At 57.8% G+C, this 17,764-nt stretch overlaps 1 protein-coding gene across 1 annotated transcript in view; it reads left to right on the top strand.

Annotated features, from left to right (window-relative positions):
- Positions 1 to 17,622, top strand: part of PHLDB1 (pleckstrin homology like domain family B member 1) — a 44,920-nt gene extending 27,298 nt beyond the window's left edge. The window contains exons 14-30 of the mRNA XM_041772996.1: positions 602 to 712; positions 899 to 988; positions 1,577 to 1,720; positions 2,805 to 2,909; positions 3,294 to 3,467; positions 3,867 to 4,007; positions 5,373 to 5,513; positions 5,680 to 5,782; positions 6,225 to 6,269; positions 6,906 to 7,200; positions 7,284 to 7,374; positions 8,968 to 9,114; positions 10,876 to 10,992; positions 11,240 to 11,342; positions 15,319 to 15,404; positions 15,547 to 15,579; positions 16,266 to 17,622. Of these exons, the coding sequence (XP_041628930.1) occupies positions 602 to 712; positions 899 to 988; positions 1,577 to 1,720; positions 2,805 to 2,909; positions 3,294 to 3,467; positions 3,867 to 4,007; positions 5,373 to 5,513; positions 5,680 to 5,782; positions 6,225 to 6,269; positions 6,906 to 7,200; positions 7,284 to 7,374; positions 8,968 to 9,114; positions 10,876 to 10,992; positions 11,240 to 11,342; positions 15,319 to 15,404; positions 15,547 to 15,579; positions 16,266 to 16,406 (2,067 nt within the window). The 3' untranslated portion in view covers positions 16,407 to 17,622. The remainder of the gene's footprint in view (positions 1 to 601; positions 713 to 898; positions 989 to 1,576; positions 1,721 to 2,804; positions 2,910 to 3,293; positions 3,468 to 3,866; positions 4,008 to 5,372; positions 5,514 to 5,679; positions 5,783 to 6,224; positions 6,270 to 6,905; positions 7,201 to 7,283; positions 7,375 to 8,967; positions 9,115 to 10,875; positions 10,993 to 11,239; positions 11,343 to 15,318; positions 15,405 to 15,546; positions 15,580 to 16,265) is intronic.
- The last annotated feature ends 142 nt before the right edge of the window (positions 17,623 to 17,764 follow it).

The raw sequence follows: 17,764 nt of genomic DNA, 5'->3' as shown, positions 1-17,764 counted from the left end.
CTCTGGCCTGTGAGTAGTGAGTCACTCAAAGGGTTTGAGAAGAGGAGTGATTTAACCTCACTGTGGATTTTTAAAAAATTATTCAAATTATATGTGTGTGTGTGTGTGTGTGTGTGTGTGTATTTTTTCGAATCCATATATGTATGTGGGTTAGAAAATTCAGGTAAGCAAACAAAAACAAAACTCCAAGGCCATTTTAAGAAGGTGTTTGTTGCGGTGCATCAGAAAGTCAAGAGTCGGCAGCAGGAGGCTGATGAAAGGTACAGGCTAGAAGGCAGCGGGAAGGCGCCCCCTGGACTTGGGGGTGGCAGTGGGGGTGGGGCAGGCGGAGAACTCTTCAGTGTGTCCGAGGTTCTAGACTTGTTGACAGTGGGGAGGGGACATCTGGGGCCTTGGGTTCTGGCTGGTGTGCCTGTTGGCTTCGGAGTCACTGGTACAGGGAGGGCCGAGGGCAGGAGCTGACCATAGTTGCCTGTTTTCCTGGAGTGAGTTGAAGCCAAGCAGAAGAGCTGGTTGATTCCCTTCACCCAAGCTAAGGGTCTCACTGCGGGCTCAGCCCTGTGGTCTCCCAGGCCTGACGGACCATCCCCCTCCCCTCCAGGAGCGCCTGGCAGTCCTGGACAGTCAGGCGGGGCAGATCCGGGCCCAGGCCGTGCAGGAGTCCGAGCGCCTAGCGAGGGACAAGAATGCTTCCCTGCAGCTGCTGCAGAAGGTAGGCCCCAGTCCCAGTGGGCTGGGGGGCTCAGGGTTGGGGCAGGATGGGGAAGCAGGAGACAGTGCAGAGAGGCTCGGGCGGGGTGGGGGTGCGCTTTCCCGGCCACACAGGACCCCCTTCACTTGGTCATCTCCTATGCCGTTGCCCCCACTCTGTTCTGACCCGGCCACTTGTGGCTCGCAGGAGAAGGAGAGACTGACTATGTTGGAGGGAAGATACCACTCACTCACAGGAGGCAGGCCCTTCCCGAAGACCACGTCCACCCTCAAAGAGGTAACGTGTGGGGCTCAGCCCTACTTCAACCCAGTGGGTCTCTCGGGAGGCTCTGGAGCAGCATGGGGCACCTGCAGCGCAGTAGCTGAGGTGGAGTATGGGGACGTTTTCCTGAGCTGGAGTGGCTCTGACTTCTGGGATTTGACCTTCTGTGGCTACTAGCTGCTGCTTTTCATTTGCCTTTCTGGCTCCCAGGAGCTTACAGATCTTGCCATTTTGAGTGATTAAATCCACCTGGGGGATTCAGGCGGCATGAGTGGGGAGGATGGGCAGCTCGGAGGTTTGGAGAGGGCCAGGGCTGGGCAGACTCCCCTCGAGGGGGAGCACAGGAAACTCAGGGTCCTGAGCTCGGAGCTCCTTGGGCTTCAGTCTGGAGCTAGGCTCTTGGCTGAGAGGTGGGCGCTGACATCCCTTAAGCGTCTTTCTGGAGTCTTTGCATCCGTGGGGCATAAGGTCCAACCAGGACGTGACCTGCTTCCTGAGCTCTTTCCCTTCCTCCCTGCCTCACTGCACAAGCAACTGAGGCCTGGGGTGGGGTGGTTGGGCTGCGAGAGGGGTGAGGCCCTTCACCCTGTACCCTCTCTGTAGGCTGAACTGCTCATCTCCGAGTCCTCAGAGGTGGGGCTGGGGTCGGCGACTCTGGTCCCTTTCCCAGGGTCTTCTCAGCCCGGGGCCTTCTCTGTCCCCCTAACCCAACCTGCTTCCACTCAGCTCTGCCCCAAAGCACAAGAGGTAATCCCAGCCGACTGCCCGCCCTGCTGTGCCCACTGCCTGTCTGCTTGCTTGCTGAGCCTCTGCCTACAGCTTCTCCCATGGGCCCAGCTGCAGGGTGTGTGGGCCGTAACCCCTTGGCCAGAGTTTGTGAGAGTTTGAGTGAGTGTGCCATCCTGCTGTTCCAGAGAGGGCCTGAGCAGCCCGTGCAAAATCAGCACCAATCTGCATATTAACGTGCATGTATTCTGCATGCTGTTCATCAATTCTCACAACCCACTGGATCCTCCAGCTTGTTTTCCTTTTCCTTAACCCCTGGAGGACAGTCGCTCTCTGCAGCTAGGCCAGGCTGGGGCTCCCCCTGGATGGGGCAGGCTTAGGGTCCTGTGCACCCAGTGTGCATGTTGGATGCCTGCCTTGCCCCCAGCACCTCGGTAAGCTCAGGGAATGTGACAGGCCCTGCCCTCCCGCCCCACAGTCTAATGTGCTAATGTCTTTCCAAGTACTAACCCTTGGGCAGCAGGCCCATTTTTCCACTTGGGCTTTGAGCCGTTCCCTGCTAGGGTCTCTCTCGCGGAGCCCGTCTAGCTCACCCCCTAGTGGTGTCTCTACTCCCAACCCTTCCAGCTCCTGCCCCAGCAGATGGGGTGTGAGGAGACACTCTGGAAACATTAGCTGGTGTTCTGTGCTGTGTGTGCGTGCCCCATTGCGGATGCCTGATGTGTTGGAGACAGAAGGTTCTCTGGGAGCTGGGTCTTGATCTTCTGTGGGCCCTTGGAAGGCCTTACCTAGGCTTCTCCTGTCCCTAGCCCAGAGCAAACCCAGGGGTAGGCCTTCAGGGTCTGCCTGGGGCAGGGCCTGGATACCCAGGCAACCTCAGAAGTAGAGGTCACGAAGAGCCTTTGGACAGTTCTGGCTGCGTTTTTCTCCCCCCACCGCCTGCTTGTCTCCAGTCACAGGAGGCAGCTGGGCTCCCCACCCCTGCTTTGGATCTTGATTGAATGGAGTGATGGCCCCGAGGCATGGAGTGTAGGTGTTGGGTACCCGGCTGTACCCTGTTAACCTCTTCTCTGCCCATCCCTGCCCCTCCCACCGGGCACCCTAGGAGTATGTGAGCCTGGCAGAGGTTCTCCAGCTGTGCTTCCGCTTGGACCCCCATGCTTCCGCCACCTCCCCCAGCGTGTTTGCCCAGCCCCTGCCCGACAGTGAGGTACCAGCCACTGAGTGAGCCCACCTGTGCCTCATGGATGCCCATCTCGTCCCTCAGGCTGGGGTGGGGTTTGGGGGATGATAGGGTGTGTCTTCAGCGGTGAGGGGGAAGTGCAGCTAGCATAAGGGGGGTTGGGAGTGCTTCCCTCTCTTCTCTGGGGCCTTGGGAGCTTCAGCTCCTGATGGTCTCAAGGTGGGGCAGGCCTTCTGCTCTGGCTTGAGGGCGTCATCCTGAGAGGATTCGCCTTCCTGGGCTCTGCAAGCCTCTGCTGCTGTGTGCTTTCTGTGATGGTTACCTTTCCCTTGTCCATGGGCAGGGCCATCTCCTGGTTTGCAGTTCCATTAACCTCTTGTATTCCCTCCTGCATCCTGGCCTCCCCCCAAGTACGTGACGCTTGAGCAGCTAAAGGTGATGTGGGGCACCTCACCCGTGCCCACAGCCCCCGCGACGGGCCTGCCTTTCTGGGCCTCTGCCTCCCGGGACCTGGTTCCCACCACCTGCCTTCCTCCCGTGCTGCCCTCTTCCTCCTCCTCTGCTTCTCTCACGCCTTCACCCAAGGTTGGTGGTCTCTGTGTTGTGCCACCCTCAGCCCGCTGCTGGCGTGGCTCTGTGTGTGTGCTTGTGCGTGCGTGTGCCACCGCTGCTTCCCAGCGTCTGAGCTCCAGGCCAGCCCCGGGGAGTGCTCAGTGCCTGTGGGCGCTGGCCGGCTGGCGTCGTGGTTGACACAGCACGAGTCTCTGGTCTGGGAGTGGTGTCCTGACTGTTCCTCTTTGCCTTTGGTGTGTTCATGGCAACTGTTCTCTCACTGTTTTTCTCCTCCTTCTCTTTATGCTGTCCTTCTTCCCTTCCTCCCTTTACCTTCCTGGTACCAATCGTGGCCTTTACTCATCCTCCACCCTTCCCCTTCCTTCCCCTCCTCACCTGTTCCCCACGCCCCCTCCCCACGCCTCACTCCAGATGGAGGAGCTGCTGCTCCCTGCTGTAGACTTAGAGCAGTGGTACCAGGAGCTGATGGCCGGGCTGGGGACCGGCCCCGCTGCAGCCTCCCCACGCTCCTCCCCCCCGCCTCTGCCCGCCAAAGCTTCCCGGCAGCTTCAGGTAACGCCCTATCTCACTGCCCATCCCTCCCCGAGCCCTGCTCTCTCTGCCCTGGGCACCTCCTGTCCGTCCAGCAGCCTCACAGCACCACCAGAGATGGTGGGGGTCAGTTGAGTCAGGGCAGCAGGGGGGCCTCTGGCCTCCGAGATTTCCTCATGGGCAGCCATCCTAGCACATTGAGCAGCTAGGGTCCCCCACCCCCCCGAGTCTAAGGGTGACAGCCAGGCTTGCCTGTCTGGTGGAAGGGGGTTCAGGAATAGCAGTCAGGTTGGGATGGGTTTGGTGCCTCGTGCTCCAGCGGACTGTAGCTCTGCTCTGTCCCTGGCAGCCCTCAACCTCGGAGTTTCTTACTCAGTTTGGGGGGCCTGACACATTTTTGGGCCTGTTATAACCAGAACTAGTGTGTCCGAGGAGAACTGCCAGCATTTTGCTCTCCAGGTCTACCCAGGGGTGAAGTAACAGCCCTGAGGACACATCCAGGCCTCCCTGGTATTTCTGTGGAGGGTACAGGCCTACCTGACCCTGTAGCAAGCTGCGGACATGATGTGGGGACAGGTGTCAGGGCACATTCCACTGGCCTGTGGGTGTGCCCAGAACCCCAGTGTTCAAGATCCCCTCCTGGTGTGCAGGCACTGCACCTCTAAGTTTGTCGTCTCAGCTCAAATTCCCTGCTGCCTTTGGGAGGAGTTTGATTCCTCCAGCACATGAGGCACCTTTACTTTGGGTCCAACTGGTTAGAAATTTTTACATACCTTGATTCACGTCATCATCAGCACAGTTAACTCTGATTTTACAGAGTAAACACTGGGGCCCCGAGAAGATAAGTCATGTCCCCAAGGCCACATGACTAGGAAGTACCAGAGCCTGTGCCAAGAGCCGGGGTTCTTGACTCCAGACCCCATATTTCAGCAAACAGAAGACTGTGAGGGAGCTTGACAGTTACTTTGTCTAGCCCTGCTCCGTCCTTTTGCAGATAAGGAAGCCAGGGCCCAGAGCTGGGAGGTACATAGCCCAGGGTCACACAGCCTGGTAGTGGCCGAGGTGGGATCAGAAGGAACCCTTCAGTTGGCTTTCAGTTGGTCTCCTGCATGACTCTGCCCAACTGATGTGAATGTCGATTTGCATGACCTTTTCTGAGACCTTGGGTGGGACCCGGAGAAGAATTGCCTGGGAAAGAGGCTTGGCAGCTGCCAATAACACCCATCTGTTGGGCTGGCCTGAGAAGCTGAATGCTGTTGTCTGCTAGAAATGGCCCTGGAGGTCCTGGTGCCTGGGCAGTACCTGGATCACAGCCAGCCTAGGTGACATGGGGGTGGCGGCTAGTGGGGGAGCCGCAGCTCACCAGGTGGGGTCTCTTCCCTCCAGGTTTACCGCTCCAAGATGGATGGTGAGGCCACCAGCCCCCTGCCCCGGACCCGCAGTGGCCCCCTCCCCTCCTCCTCTGGCTCTTCTTCCTCTTCTTCGCAGCTCAGCGTGGCTACTCTGGGCCGGAGCCCCTCCCCAAAGGTCTGAGGACAGTGGGTGGGCTGTGCATGTGGCATGGCGGTGGTAGGGCGTTGGAGACTGTGACACTGGGGAGAGGTCAAAGCTGCCCAGGAAAGCCTTGGGACGGGAAGGGGGGGTGTCTTCCAAGCCCTAGGTCCAAGTGCTCCATTACCCCCCTCCCCACCAGAGTGCCCTACTTGCCCAGAACGGCACAGGCAGCCTTCCTCGCAACCTGGCGGCCACGCTGCAGGACATTGAGACCAAGCGCCAGCTGGCCCTGCAGCAGAAGGGTGAGTGGCTGCCATGCCAGCCCGCCTGCTCTCCCGGGGGGGCCCTGGATATCTGCCACCACCACCTCCACCCCCGATGCCACACCTTTTGCAGGGTGTTTTTGCTTTAATTGAGTTCTAGGCAAGAGCAGAAAGCATTTAGATTCAATATCTGAAGAAGAGCTTCCTGGATATTTATCAAGAGACTAAGGGTTGGGGGCGTGCGATCTTCCCCAGAGAGCCCAGCAAAGAAGGGAGATGCCTGTTGGCCTGAGTTTGGATGGACCTTGCCCTCCCTGTCTGGAGGCAGGGGATGCACCCGACGGCCTCCTGAAGTGGTTCCCTGAGTCCTTGTTGCCTGTGTGCATTTTGGTTGTTTTGAAAGCCTGTGTCTGTGCCTCTCTCTCGTCTCATCCCCTCTGTGTCTCTCCACCCTACCCTCTGCCCGGGGCCCCCACACCAGGCGAGTCGCTTCCTGCAGAGCCCCCCCCAGCAGACGACCCAGCAGGTAGAGCGTTAGTCACTGGGGGCATTGCTTTGGTCAGGCAGCCCCGCCTGGGCGTCCGCATGACATATCCTGCTCAGATCTTCACACCTCCCCGGCAGGCTCCCCGGCTGAGCAGGGATGGGGTGTCCGGCTGGCCTTGCCCCTCGAGCCTAGCCGGCTCCTGCCTCAGCTGTGCTTTGCCTTGTCTCCCCTTCTTTCCTGCTGGTGTTGCTTTTGCTTCTGCATCACAGCTGGGGCTGCATGGACATCCTGCTCACAGACCTTGCCCCCTCCTCCCTTCCCCGCTCCCCCGGCAGGCAGGTTGGTGCATGCATCCTGCCCTGCTATTCAGGCGATGGTTGTGAGCCTGGTTGTGAGCCGGAGGCACTGCCCTGGCAGGGTCAGTGCCCCATGAGGCTCAGGGTGCAGAAGGAGCCTGGAAGCCAGACTACGTGGCTGTGGCCAGTTGTGCAGGGGACCGAAACGCTGGCGGGGCAGCCAGACCTGGAGCTGGGCGGGGGGGCTTTAGGGAAGCTGGGGGGCGTGCTGAGGGGTGGGCCCTGCGGCCGACCTTTCCCTGCTCACATTTTCCCTCTGTGATGCTGCCAGTGTCTCCCAGAGGGCCCGCTGTGATCCCCTACCCCGTCCCTCCTGCAGGACAGCAGGTGATCGAGGAGCAGCGGCGGCGCCTGGCCGAGCTGAAGCAGAAGGCTGCGGCCGAGGCGCAGTGCCAGTGGGACGCCCTGCATGGGGCGGCCCCCTTCCCCCCGGGCCCCTCGGGCTTCCCCCCGCTCATGCACCACTCCATCTTGCACCACCTGCCGGCTGGCCGGGAGCGCGGGGAGGAGGGCGAGCACGCCTACGACACCCTGAGCCTGGAGAGCTCCGACAGCATGGAGACCAGCATCTCCACAGGCGGCAACTCGGCCTGCTCGCCCGACAACATGTCCAGGTACCCGCCCCCGCGGGGGTCCTGCTCGGCCTCTGCCAGCCGCCTCCCTGCCCCTTGATGCCACCACTCTTCCACTCCCCCAGTGCGAGCGGCCTGGATGTGGGCAAAATCGAGGAGATGGAGAAGATGCTGAAAGAGGCACACGCCGAGAAGAGCCGGCTCATGGAGTCCAGGGTGAGGCAGGCCTGAGCTGCCCGGGGGCCTGGGTCCCACCCCTAGTCTCCAAGAGACCTTCCCTCGAGGGACAAAGTGTTTTGTTTATTTATTTAATGATTTTATTTATATATTCATGAGAGACGGAGAGGCAGAGACACAGGCAGAGGGAGAAGCAGGGTCCCTGCGGGGAGCACATTGTGGGACTCGATCCCAGGACCTGAGCCAAAGGCAGATGCTCAACCACTGAACCACCCAGGCGCCCCGGAAGAAAGTGTTCTAAAGTTTGCGTTCTCAAGCGGAGGAGGCCTGCTGATGTGGCAGGTCTCACGGCTCTTAGGAAGAGAGGCAGCACTGCAATCGCTGTCCACGACGAATCCCCCATATGATGACTCCCAGCCTTCTTAGGTTTGCCTCTGTGGGTGTTTTGGCCGCCATAGGAATTCTGATTCTTGTCCACCCGAGTGGCCAGTCATTCCTCTTGGGGGTGGTAAGGAAAAGTGGGAATGGAGGGCTCGAGGTGTAGGGCTAGAAGAGCAGGCAGGTGTCTAGGCTGGTGCAGAGATGTTGGTAGAGAGGATGCAGGGAGGATGAAGGGTTGAGGGAGGCCCTGCCTGCTGCCCACGGGCCCACAGTGGGGACCAGTGGGGGATCTGGGCACCGCCAGGCTGAGGAGCATAGGCCTGGGGAAGAGGATGAGGGGTGGGGGGCCTGCAGGGGCTGTTCTGTCTCCACCCTCTGGCGCTTTGCGTCTCTGGAGATGAGGGAGAGACCTGGGGAGCAGGAGGCAGTGGCCAGGCCACCCAGAGAAGAAGGCCTCTCAGTTGTACGTACCGCCATCAAAGGAGGGCAAATGCACAAGCAGCTCTTGGCAAACAGGGAGAAAGGAGATTCGGCTAAGTTTTGAGCTGGGAAGAAATGGCAAACCGGAGCTGACGGTGTAGGTTACTGCTGATGAGGACACAAAACATCACTGACGTGCTTTGTGTTTGATGATTTGTTCTAATGACTTTTAAAGTGTTTTTTTTTTTTTTTTTAACTTTTAAAGTTTTTTAAGAAGGGCTTCTGTAAGTTCATTTCTAACCCCTAAAATTTAAAGTTTGACTACGAATGTTTGTAACTTGGTTTCATAGGGCCCCAGTGATTAGGGAACAGCTACTGAATATATTCAGTATCAGGATAAGTCACTTAGGTGATCCGGGTCTAGGCATTCAGGTAAAAAGCGTAGGAGCCCGTGTATTTTTCGCTGCTGGGATCAGTGATGGGCGTTTGCATACACGACCTCATGTCATTTTCTCTATAATCCCTGTAGGGAGGCACTCTTGGCCCCATTTTGCAGATGAGACAGCAGAGGCCCAGGGGGTTTAAATGATTTTGTCAGGCTCACACACCTCATCCTGGCCGCAGAGCCCGGATCTGAAGCCCGCATGGCGTCACTCCAAAGCATTTAACCTTACTGGGAGGGTGCTTGCAGAGCGTGGGTTTTGAGGGTGATGCTCCCTCTGGCTGGCCGGGCTCCCCTCTGAAGTGGGTGTGTCCTGCAGCCCCGCCCCAGCCTTGGGGAAGGGGAGGAGGAAGGCAGCTGTGGGCGCTGACCCCTTGCTTTGGGGGCAGGAGCGGGAGATGGAGCTCCGGCGGCAGGCCCTGGAGGAGGAACGGAGGAGGCGAGAACAGGTGGAACGGAGGCTACAGAGCGAGAGCGCCAGGAGGCAGCAGCTGGTGGAGAAGGAGGTCAAGATGCGAGAGAAACAGTTTTCCCAGGTAAGCGGGTGCTGGGGGTGTCCTTGAGGGTGGGGCCGTGGAGGGCTCGGGGTAGCCCAGGGTAGCCCTGTGGGGCTGTAAAGCCTGTTCTCCTCCAGAAAAGACTGCTTGGGACTCATTCAGCCCCAGGAACGGAGACCTGTGTGTGTGTGTGTGTGTGTGTGTGTGTGTTAGGGCCTTCCCGGTGGCCCTCACTCCACCAGACTTGCAGCTCCAGTCCCCCCACCAGCAGGTGGTGTCGCTCTGACTGATGGTTGGCATCTCCAAGAGAGAACTGTACTAGTTCTGAGACAGGAATCCTGAGCTTTTTCCTGACGCAGAAGATTGGAGCAGGATAGTTGAAGGTGCAAATTGAAGTTAGGTTGTATAAGGAGCTCTACCTGTGTCTCTGGTCTCAGATCCTGGCCACCCCCCAACTCTGAGAGCCTAGGGGACTCAGACAGGCTGTCCCTTCCTACTGGATCTTCTAGACTCCCCACCCCCTCCCAGGGAGGGGGTCCTTTAGGATCTTCCTCAGCAGGGACTGGTGACCACAGCTCCCTGATGTCTTATGATGCAACATGAATTCTAAGGGGTGGGCCACCTGAATTGGGTTTGGGGATTAAGAAATAACCAGGGGGTGCCTGGGTGCCTCAGTCAGCTAAGCGTCTGACTCTTGATTTCAGCTCAGGTCATGATCTTGAGGCCGTGAGATTGAGCCCCACATCGGGCTCTGTGCTGAGAGCGGAGCCTGCTTGGGCTTCTCCTTTCCCTCTGCCCGCTCAAGCACACTTTCTCTCTCTCTCTCAAAAATAAACATGAAAAAAATAATCAGAAACTTCAGTTTAGCTCCTTTGCTGCCCAGTCAGTGGCCCCTGTGCTCCTCTGTCCCCCAGCCCCCTGTCCAGGGGCTCAGGCATCACTGAGGGGCCACCGGTGTCCGCTGTGGGTGTGGGCGAGCCAGCCCATCCTCAGGGCACCTCCTGAAAGCTGTACATTTTGTTTTTTTCTCTAAATAATTTATGATGTTTTCTTTTCTTGCAATTCTAGCATTCTTCCGGGAAAGGAAGAGTAGAAAAAAACATCCAGTCAGCTGAGAGTTCTAGTTAGCATCAGAATTTTTGAGATGGAACAGGCTTTTGTGATTATCTAGTTCAAAGCCCTTGTTTTACATATAAAGAAAGCAAGGCCCAGAGAGGCCTTGTGACATGGGAAGTCAGAGGCTGGATTGCTGATTGGGCTTTTCTTTCCAAAGTGTGCTCACATCTGGCCTCTTGCTTTATTCTGTTCAGCCCAGGAAAGAGCCAAGGGGCAGAGATAAGACAGGGATGGCTGTGTCTTGGTCCTAGGTGGGGAAACCGAGGCATGGTGCCACTCAGCAGTTTGCCTGGGCCAAGGTTGCATTGCTAGCCCACTAGGTCTCTGCTTTTCTTTTCTTTTTTATTTTATTTTTTTAAAGATTTCATTTATTCATTTATGAGAGAGAGAGAATGGCCGAGACACAGGCAGAGGGAGAAGCAGGCCCCATGCAGGGAGCCTGACGTGGGACTCGATTCCGGGTCTCCAGGATTACACCCCGGGCTGCAGGCGGCGCTAAACTGCCGAGCCACCAGGGCTGCCCGGTCTCTGCTTTTCCACAAACCCTGTGAAACCAGAGTGACAGCCCTGGGGGTGGGAGAGAGTGATGCAGGAATGGGGGTTCCACACTGAAGCCAACAGACCTGGTCAGGGAAATGATGGGGAAAGAGAGGCGACTCTGCAGACCCTGCCCTCTGCTCCCAGGCACGACCCCTGACCCGCTACCTGCCAATCCGGAAGGAGGACTTTGACCTGAAGACCCACATCGAGTCGTCCGGCCATGGTGTTGATACCTGCCTGCACGTGGTGCTTAGCAGCAAGGTACGGGGTGGGTGTATGGTGCTGGGGAGAGGACCCCGTAGTCTGGGCAACTCCTAGGCCCTCGGAATAGTGGCCCCAGTTCCTGCCTAAACCAGAGGTCTCTGTCCCGGGACGTGGTGTCCAGGCCAGAAGAGGTGTGGGGCACAGCCCCCCACAATACAGGCACAGGTGACAGCTTTTATGCTGCTCTGGGAATAGAGGTTGGGGGCTGCAGATTGGGTCCTTCCTCACTCCTGCTTCTCACCAGGTCTGCCGCGGCTACTTGGTCAAGATGGGCGGCAAGATTAAATCATGGAAGAAGCGCTGGTTTGTCTTTGACCGGCTCAAGCGCACCCTTTCCTATTATGTGGGTGAGTTCCCATAACCCTTGGACTGTCACCCAGGATAGCCGGTCTTCTGGAAGGAGGCCAAGCTTACTAGTGGGGGGGTGGGGGGGGCAGGGCTTGAGCTGGGTCTTGTTCTCCCCTCCTGACAGTGTACAGAGTGTACTTGGTCCGCCTTCGTTTTTTGTTCATTCACGCATTTGGCAGTATTTCTGAGCACAGAGTAAGTTCTGGGCACTGTTCTAGGCCTTGGTGAGGAGCAGGGTGGCTACAGCTCTGTCCCTTGGAGCCTGTTGTCAGGGAGGCAGATTGTGAAGAAAATTGTGAAAGCAATGCATCATGGGTCATGCTGTAGGGGACACGCAGGCTCTGTGGGCATGTGGAGTCCTGTGGATGCCGCCTTGGGCAAGTTCCCTCGGAGACTCTAAGACAAGCAGCTGAGCGTGCCAGGGAGCGCTCAGGATAGCCCTGGGGACAGGCTCACTGGCGCGGCCCGCTCCCTCTGCTCCCTCCACCCTGGAGTTCCCCGTGGATGGTTCCCACTTGAGATGCAGGAGGCTGTGTGGCATGCAAGTTGGGAGAAGCTGGGGTGAGTGGGGGAACAAGCAGTCCTGAGATCCTCGTGCCTCAAAACCACAGTTTCCTTTCTTACCCGATACATGTCCTTGTACATTGTGGGTTGGGCAGGGGGGCTCTGCTCCCCTCCGTATCAGTGTTCCTTTTGAGAGCATGCATTTTTAGAGTATGGCTGGCCACAGTGGCAGAGTGTAAAGAGAAGCCTAATTGCACCTCACATTGACATTAAATGCCCTGTCTTCTCAGCCAGTCACCCAGCCCCACCCAAGTGTAAAGCCACGAAGAGCAATCCCGTTCAGAGGCTGGAAGGAGAGGGCTTGAGTGTCTGGTGCCAACGATACCCAGGCCTGGAGTGCCTGCATTTCTTCTAACTTCTGGTCCCTAACCAAGTGCCACCTCCTCCAAGAAGCCTTCCTGAGAAGGGGAGGCAGGAGAGGCAGAGGTGCATGTGTCCCCATGTTTCCACCTGGGCTGGGCTGGGACTTTGTGGGGATTTGAGAGAAACAGGCCTGGGGAGAGGAGCTCCATTTTAGGCATGTTGAGGATGAAGTACCTCTGAGACATCTGAGTTTAGGAGAAAGGTCAGGGTTTAAGTTGAGTGTGCTGGAGTCCTAGCAATAGCAGATCATACTTAGCACTGCATGGACCCAGTGCTGTGCTAAGCACCGCAAATGCATCATCCCGTTTACCTTTCATCATCATCTTGTGCGGGAAGCACTGTTTGATACCCATTTTATGGACCAGGAACAGAGGTCAGAGGTTCAGAGAGGTTAAGTAAATTCCCGAAGGACCCACAGCTGCCAAGTGGCAGAGCTAAAACTGAACCCCGGGCGGTTGGACCTCAGAGCAGAGAAGAGGCAAAGGCCTGTACCCAGGGGAAGGTCTGGCAGAGGGGGAGGGGGCGGGAGGCCCAAGGCCACAGGCCAGGGGCTGGGCTGGCGCTTGGCTTTCCTGACCTTCCTTAATGTCTGTGAAATGAAGGAAGATTCAGATGAGGGGCGGAAGCAGGGAGGGAAGCCAGCCAAAGGAGCAGACATTTGGAGACATGGAGTGTCGCCAGTGATGAGGGGCACTGCAGAAAGGCCGAAAATAATGTGGACCCAAAAGCCCTTCCATTCAGGGATTGGAGCTGGGCAGGAGCCTGATTGCACAAGATGAGGCGAGGTGGGTGGTAAGGAAGTGGAGGCTGGAGCCGATACTGTTGCCAGTGAAGGAAGAGGTGGGAACAGACCACCACTGGAGGGATGGCCAGGCCTAGGGGCCAGGGTGGGGCTGTGTCCTTGTCCCAAGAGGGAAGAGTCAGAGGAAGATGGGCCTGGGGCCTGATCTGGGTCCTGGGTGTGACGTGCCCGCTCTTGCCTTGAATTTGCCATCTCCCAATCCTGGAACCTCCTCCCACTGACTTGGTGGAGCTCCTCTATTCTGCAGGGTCCAGATCAGATATGACCTCTGTGACGCCTGCCCTGGCCCCACCTTACTGGGAATGAGTCCTGCCTGCTGCTATATATAACCCTTGTGTTACACAGTATTACACAGGGGCTGTCTGCCGTGTAACATCAGCCCAAGGGCATATGATGTAACAGACGCCATATAAGGTGCCAGACGCCGTGCTGGACACTTTGTGTGCTCCCACCTAACACCCTTGGCCACCTGTGATGTCTAGATGCTCTTGTCATGTTCCCAGCCATGCCCAGGGTCGCATAGCTAATAAATACCCATACGTCTGCACTTTCTTCCCCGCTAGATGGTAGATTCCTATGGGAAGGAGCTCTGATTGCTGGTGATTCCAGGGCCTAGGACTCATTTATTCAACACTGTGCCCCTACTGTGTGCTAGGAATATAGTTGTTGTTGGAGGAGGGAGACCTAGGACACGTGTAAAGGAGGGTTCAGATTCAGCAGGGTAAGTGCTGTAGAGGAACATCCGTATTGTAGGAGCATAGGAGAGCGCCAGCAGGCACCACAGTGTTGACATTCCTAGTGGTCTTGAAGCCCACCTAGGAGTTTGCCAAGGGAATGGGCTGGAGACCACTCCAGTGTAGATAGGGTGTAGGGTTAAGCACCTGTGAGAAGCTCCACCTGGCCAGATAGAACTGAGTCGGTGCAGGGGAAGGATGTGAGACCAGCCTGGAGGGACGGGGTGGCAGCGGCCCCTCAATAGCCTTTGCCAAGCCAAGATGGTGGCAGGGTCCCCGTGAGGGAAACAGCAGTGAGGCTGGCAGGCTGAGGCAGCAGGGTGCGATTCACTCAGCCCCTTGTCCTTAGGGAAGAGGAGTCGAAGGGGCAGGGGGGCGGGCACTGGAGGAGGCTGCAGCAGAGCTCCTGGTCGGGACCCAGGCCTACAATGACAGGCGCGCGGGGAAGGTGCGCCGCAAGGGGCAGGCTGTTCACCGTCACCACCTGAGCCTAGTGACTCTGTGGCCTTTTGCCTGTGGGTTTGGGCAGGGTCTGCCACGCGACGAGATGGCCCAGGCCCCGCGCTTCCCCTTGGCAGCGCCCTGTCGCTCCCCGCTGGCACAGTCACCTCAGCCTTTGGCCTGCTCCTTCCTGTCCTCTCGGCCTCCAGATGCTGCATGCTGCCTTCTGTTTTTCACTCTTAGACTTGAATAGGTAAATGCACTCATAGGGTTCAAAAATCAAAACACGTAAAAGGGTTTAAATTGAGGATTATGCCCCTCCTCACAACAGATAACCGTTTTTATTAATCTCTTGTGTATCCTTGTAGTTTCTTTAGAACGTAAAGAAATGCAAACCCCTTTACTCACCCCTTTACTTACACACACAAAAAAAATGGCATATGACACCCTCCTTGTTGTACAGCTAATAGGTCAGGTCTTTCTATAGGAAATATATCTGATTCATTTGGAAGGTGTATTTCTGAATCTATGTAGGTTTCTTTTCTTTCTCACCCCACCCCGTGAGATATTTCCGTATCGTTTAACAGAGGTGTAGTATCGCATCGTGAGCTAAACTCTAATTTATTAACCAGGCTCTACTTGATGGACGCATGGTTTGTTTCCAGACTATAAATACTGTTGTGGTGAAGAACCACGTAAATTTGTTATGTCTGAGGTAAACGTTGGTCATAAGTGTAATCATTGGCTCCAAGGGCAAATGCCTTTCTCGTTCGGGTGGACGCGGCCACATCTGCCCTCAGGGCTCCCCAGTATACACGCCGCCTGTGCCCTGTGAGATCACCTCTCCCCAGACTTGCCCACGGTGTGCTGTTTGGTCGGTGAGAAGTGGCATCGGAGTGAAGTTCTAATTCGTCGTCCCTGACTCTGGGCAAGGCTGGGCACTGACCCTCTCTTCAGCGCTCCACGTTGGGCTCTGTTTGGAGCCTGGGAATCACCCCATTTCCCAGACGGGGAGGCTCCAGCAGTGGCGGGAGGGCAGGCCTCCTCAGCCCGGCCCTGTTTTCTCTGCAGACAAGCATGAGACGAAGCTGAAGGGGGTCATCTACTTCCAGGCCATCGAGGAAGTGTACTACGATCACCTGCGCAGTGCAGCCAAGGTGAGGTGGGCTGAGGGCGGAAGGGGGGCGCACCCAGTAGGCTTCTGGGAACAACAGCCTCCAGCCTGTCTTCTCGAGTCCTGGACCCATTCCTTGGCCTCTTTGTAAACTCTCTCTTCCTCTCTCCCTCTCCCCTTCCCAGAAGAGGTTTTTCAGCTTTTCTGTGGTGACTGAGGTACCCTCCCCCCACCTACCTGTAACCAGAACTACTGTACATTCATGCCTCCTGTCCCCTCCTGGTCCCTGACCCTCTACTCTCCCCTGACCCAGCCTCCTTCCCTGGGCCTGAGGGAGGAGCAGCGGGGGCTGCCGGGAGCCCCTGTGGGGAGGCAGGCAGCGTAGAGGGAAGGCAAAGAGGGGGGGAAGGGGTTCCAGGGATGGGCTTGGGCAGAGGGGACCGATAAAGTGGACATGTTTGAGGCCCGGGCCCTCTGCCCTCCTGAAATCAGCCTCTCCCCAAGCCTCTGCCGCCGCAGCCCTGACCTCTGCTCCTCTGGGGCCCTGGGCCCAGCATCCCACTGGCAGCTTTCTCCATCTGCCCCTCTGGTGACCGGAGGACGCTCTGGTTCTCACTGCAATAACCCTTTGTGTCTCATTCTCTGATAATCTTTTGCCTGAGGTGGGGGGTGGGGTGCCCCACGACAGGGTCCCCCGGGGCGGAGTATGGCTCTGACAAGGTCCCAGGACGCCTTGGGTGTGAGGAGGGGAACACTCCGCCTGGGGCCTCCTGGTGGGGACCAGGTTTGAGGCCTGTCTGGGACTCAGGCTCGAGCGCCGGGGCACCCTGGAGATGGGGAGGGAAAGGGCAGATGGAGCGTCAGAGGTGAGCCCCGTCTCAGCCCTTCCTCTCGCCCTGGGCAGAGCCCGAACCCAGCCCTCACCTTCTGTGTGAAGACCCACGACCGGCTGTATTACATGGTGGCCCCGTCTGCAGAGGCCATGCGCATCTGGATGGACGTCATCGTCACGGGAGCGGAGGGCTACACTCAGTTCATGAACTGACTGTGGTGGGCGGGCCTCCCGGACCCTGGGGCCAGCCCACCTGCTGCCCCCGGAGACAGAGCCGCACCCTGGGCCCTAGGCCACGCGGGAGCGCTCCCCGGGGCCCTAGGAGGGCGGAGCGCCGCCACCGGGGCTCCTGTACCAGACTGCGTGCTCTTCTGTAAGGAGCTCGGGCCCCTAACGTACCGGCCAATGGATAAAAAGTGGGGAGGCTCCTGGGAACTCAGAATTTGCAATAACCCTTCGGGGTCCTGGCCCAGGCCTGCCCGGGCTGAGGAGCCGGTGCAGAGGGGGCCTCGAGCTCTGACCGGGCCCTGCGCTCCCCAGCCTGTGTTCTCTTTTGCAAAGGACAAATTATGGTACCAGAATCTGCCAAAGATCCCCTCCTGCCTCAGCCCCCCTTTGCAGGGGCCTCGGGGGCTGAGGAGAGCCACATCCAGAGTGGGGAACCAGCTCAGGCGGTGCACTTGTCAAACCCTGCTCCACCCTGCTCTCCTGCATTTTATTACTTTGTTCAAGGGTGTCATCCTTGAGGTCCCAGCCCCACCCCCTTTTTGCAGATCCCAAACTCTGATCTCCATAGTGACTGCTTCACCGCCATGGTTACATACTCATTGCCTGGGCTCTGTGGTTCTGCCCATGCTTCTACTGTGGGCCCACCTGAGGGTACGTCCTGCCATCTCTCCAGCCCAGGACCTTGTGCATCTCACGCTGGGAGCGGGGGAAGGGACCAGACACCCCCTCTTCGCCCTCCACCTGTGTCTCCAGGCCCCGATGCACAGCCTGTGGCCCCCCAGCCCAGCCCTCTCCCTTCCACTCGTGCCTTGCTTAGAGCCAGAAGGGACGAAGCTCCTACATCCAGAGACTGGAAGAGGAGGGGAGCTGATGGGAACGGCGGCTACACGGGTTCTGTACAGGCTGGGTTTCTAACAGGGTTGGAGGGCTGCTCAGACACTCCAGGGAGAACCTGAGCAGGAGAGGAGGCAGCAGAGGGAGAGGATCCTGAGGTGTGGCTGCCCTCCCTTCAGCATCAGAAGGGTGACAGAAATGGAGAGCAGAGGACCAGGCCACCAGCTGCCTGGCTTTGGCCCTTCACGCCTTAACACTAAGCCCACCTCCCTGCCCACCACTGGGCCGTGGCTGCTGGGCCCCAGGCTGGGTGACTTTCAGTATTTGTAAGCATCTCAACAGAACAATAAAGCATTTGGAGTACGTGTTTGGGAAGCCAGGTTGCATGGGGTATGGGGCTGTGTCCCCACAGAACAGGATTTCCTCCTTATTGTTCCAGGAGGGACACGGGTCTAACCCATGACTTCTGGGACCCTCCCCAGGACTGGCTGGGGGATGGACGATGAAGA

Source organism: Vulpes lagopus, chromosome 10 (assembly GCF_018345385.1).
Source record: "Vulpes lagopus strain Blue_001 chromosome 10, ASM1834538v1, whole genome shotgun sequence".
Classification (NCBI taxonomy): Eukaryota; Metazoa; Chordata; class Mammalia; order Carnivora; family Canidae; genus Vulpes; species Vulpes lagopus.
Note: the sequence above shows the minus strand (reverse complement) of the source record. Positions and strands in the feature narration are given on the sequence as shown.